General features: G+C 44.7%; 1 protein-coding gene across 2 annotated transcripts in view; it reads left to right on the top strand.

Moving 5' to 3' along the window:
- The window catches only part of EDARADD (EDAR associated death domain), a 67,065-nt gene that overhangs the window by 23,446 nt on the left and 41,913 nt on the right, over nt 1-1,706 (top strand). For both annotated transcript variants that reach the window (XM_019527484.1, XM_019527483.1), the window contains exon 4: nt 765-853. In XM_019527484.1, coding sequence (XP_019383029.1) covers nt 765-853 — 89 coding nt within the window. The remainder of the gene's footprint in view (nt 1-764; nt 854-1,706) is intronic.

Here is a 1,706-nt window from a genome sequence, read left to right as displayed (position 1 = left end):
CAGGACCAGTCCCTGGGGGACTCCACTGCCCACATCCCTCCAGGTCAACCCATCCACCACCACTCTCTGGGTGCAACCATCTAGCCAGTTTGCCACCCATCTCACTGTGTAGGCATCATTGCTGCAGTCACCAAGTTTTTTTACAAGAATGTGGTGGGAAACTGTGTCAAAGGCCTTCCTAAAGTCCAGGAAGATGACATCCCCTGACACCCTTGTCCAGGGACTATGTGACCTGATCACAAAAAGAAACTAGGTTAGTCAGGCAGGACCTGCCCTCAATGAACCCATGTTGGTTGCCCCTGAGCATTACCTTCTCTGCTGGGCCCTTTCAGATGTGCTCCTTGATAATTTTCTCAAAGGCCTTCCCAAAGACTGAGGTAAGGCTGACTGACCTATAATTGCCGGGGTCCTCCTTTCTCCCCTTCTTGTAAATGGGGACCACTTTGGCCCTTTTCAAATCCTCTGGTACTGGCCAGAGCCCCATGAGTGCTCATAAAGCCATGCCAGGGGCCCTGCTATGACCCCTGCCAATTCCCTCAGCACCCTTGGGTGAAGAGTATCTGGACCTACTTATTTAAACAGGCTGTTCTGGGGCAGGGGGTGGGTGCTGACCAGCTTTGGAGTGTGCACACTGGGGGCTTTTTTGCACACCCCACCATACCCACAGACCCTCTCCCACAAACCCCACAACCATACCCTTCCATCTTATTATTTAAGTTTTGATTTGGATGAAAGATCAACATTTCAGACTCTCTTTGTCTTAGATGAGGAGTACCTAACAGATCAAGTTACATTGGAAATAGCATCTGTAAACATCAGGAGTCTTACATCAGATTCTGGCCTGATACAACAGGTAAGGATAATACAGTTCATATTCAAATTACAGGCAGTCCTCGGACTTAGGACACAATTGGTTCCTGAAAACTGCATCTTAAGTTGAAACGTTGTAACTTGGAACCAATTTTCTCATAAGAAACAATGTTATAGATGGGGGATTGGTTCCTGAGCCAAGGCCCAATACCCTATTTTCACCAAAAATAGCCCAGAATTTTGTACTTAATCAATTATAGATGAGTAATATAGTTACATTAATGTATTTATAATATAAATAGCAGTCATATTGATTTTGAAGGACTTCTTTGAGGTGACTTTGCTGGACTTTTTGAAAGGCTCTTGGTTGGACTTCTTGAAGGGTTCTTGGCTGGATTCTTCTCAGGAGTCTTGGCTGCAGGTTTTTCTGGAGTCTTGTCTGCTTTCTTAAAGAAAGTGTCCAAGGAAGTTTGGACAGATGTTCTCCAGGGAGATGAGCGATGCAGCGAACTTGTTGGCTGGTGTGGCGTTGCATCGGATCAAGCGTTGTAAAGTCAAAACTGACATTATAAAGTTGAAACAGGGTGTCAATTTATAAACAATGCAAGTGTGAAACGTAACTCAAAACGTTGTAAGTCGAGGACTGTTTGTATGTGTTTGACAAATCCTTAATTCATATTAAACTAGATTGTTACGAATTCAGTAAGGATATTAAAGTAGCATAGGAGCATAGGAAAACATGTTTATCACAGCAATTTTTAGATAGCATGGAGTTTCATAGTTTCATAGTTTCTAGGGTCGGAAGGGACCTGAGCAGATCATCTAGTCCGACCCCCTGCCATGGCAGGAAGAGTACTGGGGTCAAACGACCCCAGTAAGGTGGTCATCCAACCTCC

The sequence above is a fragment of the Gavialis gangeticus genome, unplaced genomic scaffold, assembly GCF_001723915.1.
Source record: "Gavialis gangeticus isolate Ggan-Ray unplaced genomic scaffold, GavGan_comp1, whole genome shotgun sequence".
NCBI lineage: Eukaryota > Metazoa > Chordata > Crocodylia > Gavialidae > Gavialis > Gavialis gangeticus.
The sequence above is the reverse complement of the archived record's forward strand: the minus strand, read 5'-3'. Positions and strand labels throughout refer to the sequence as shown.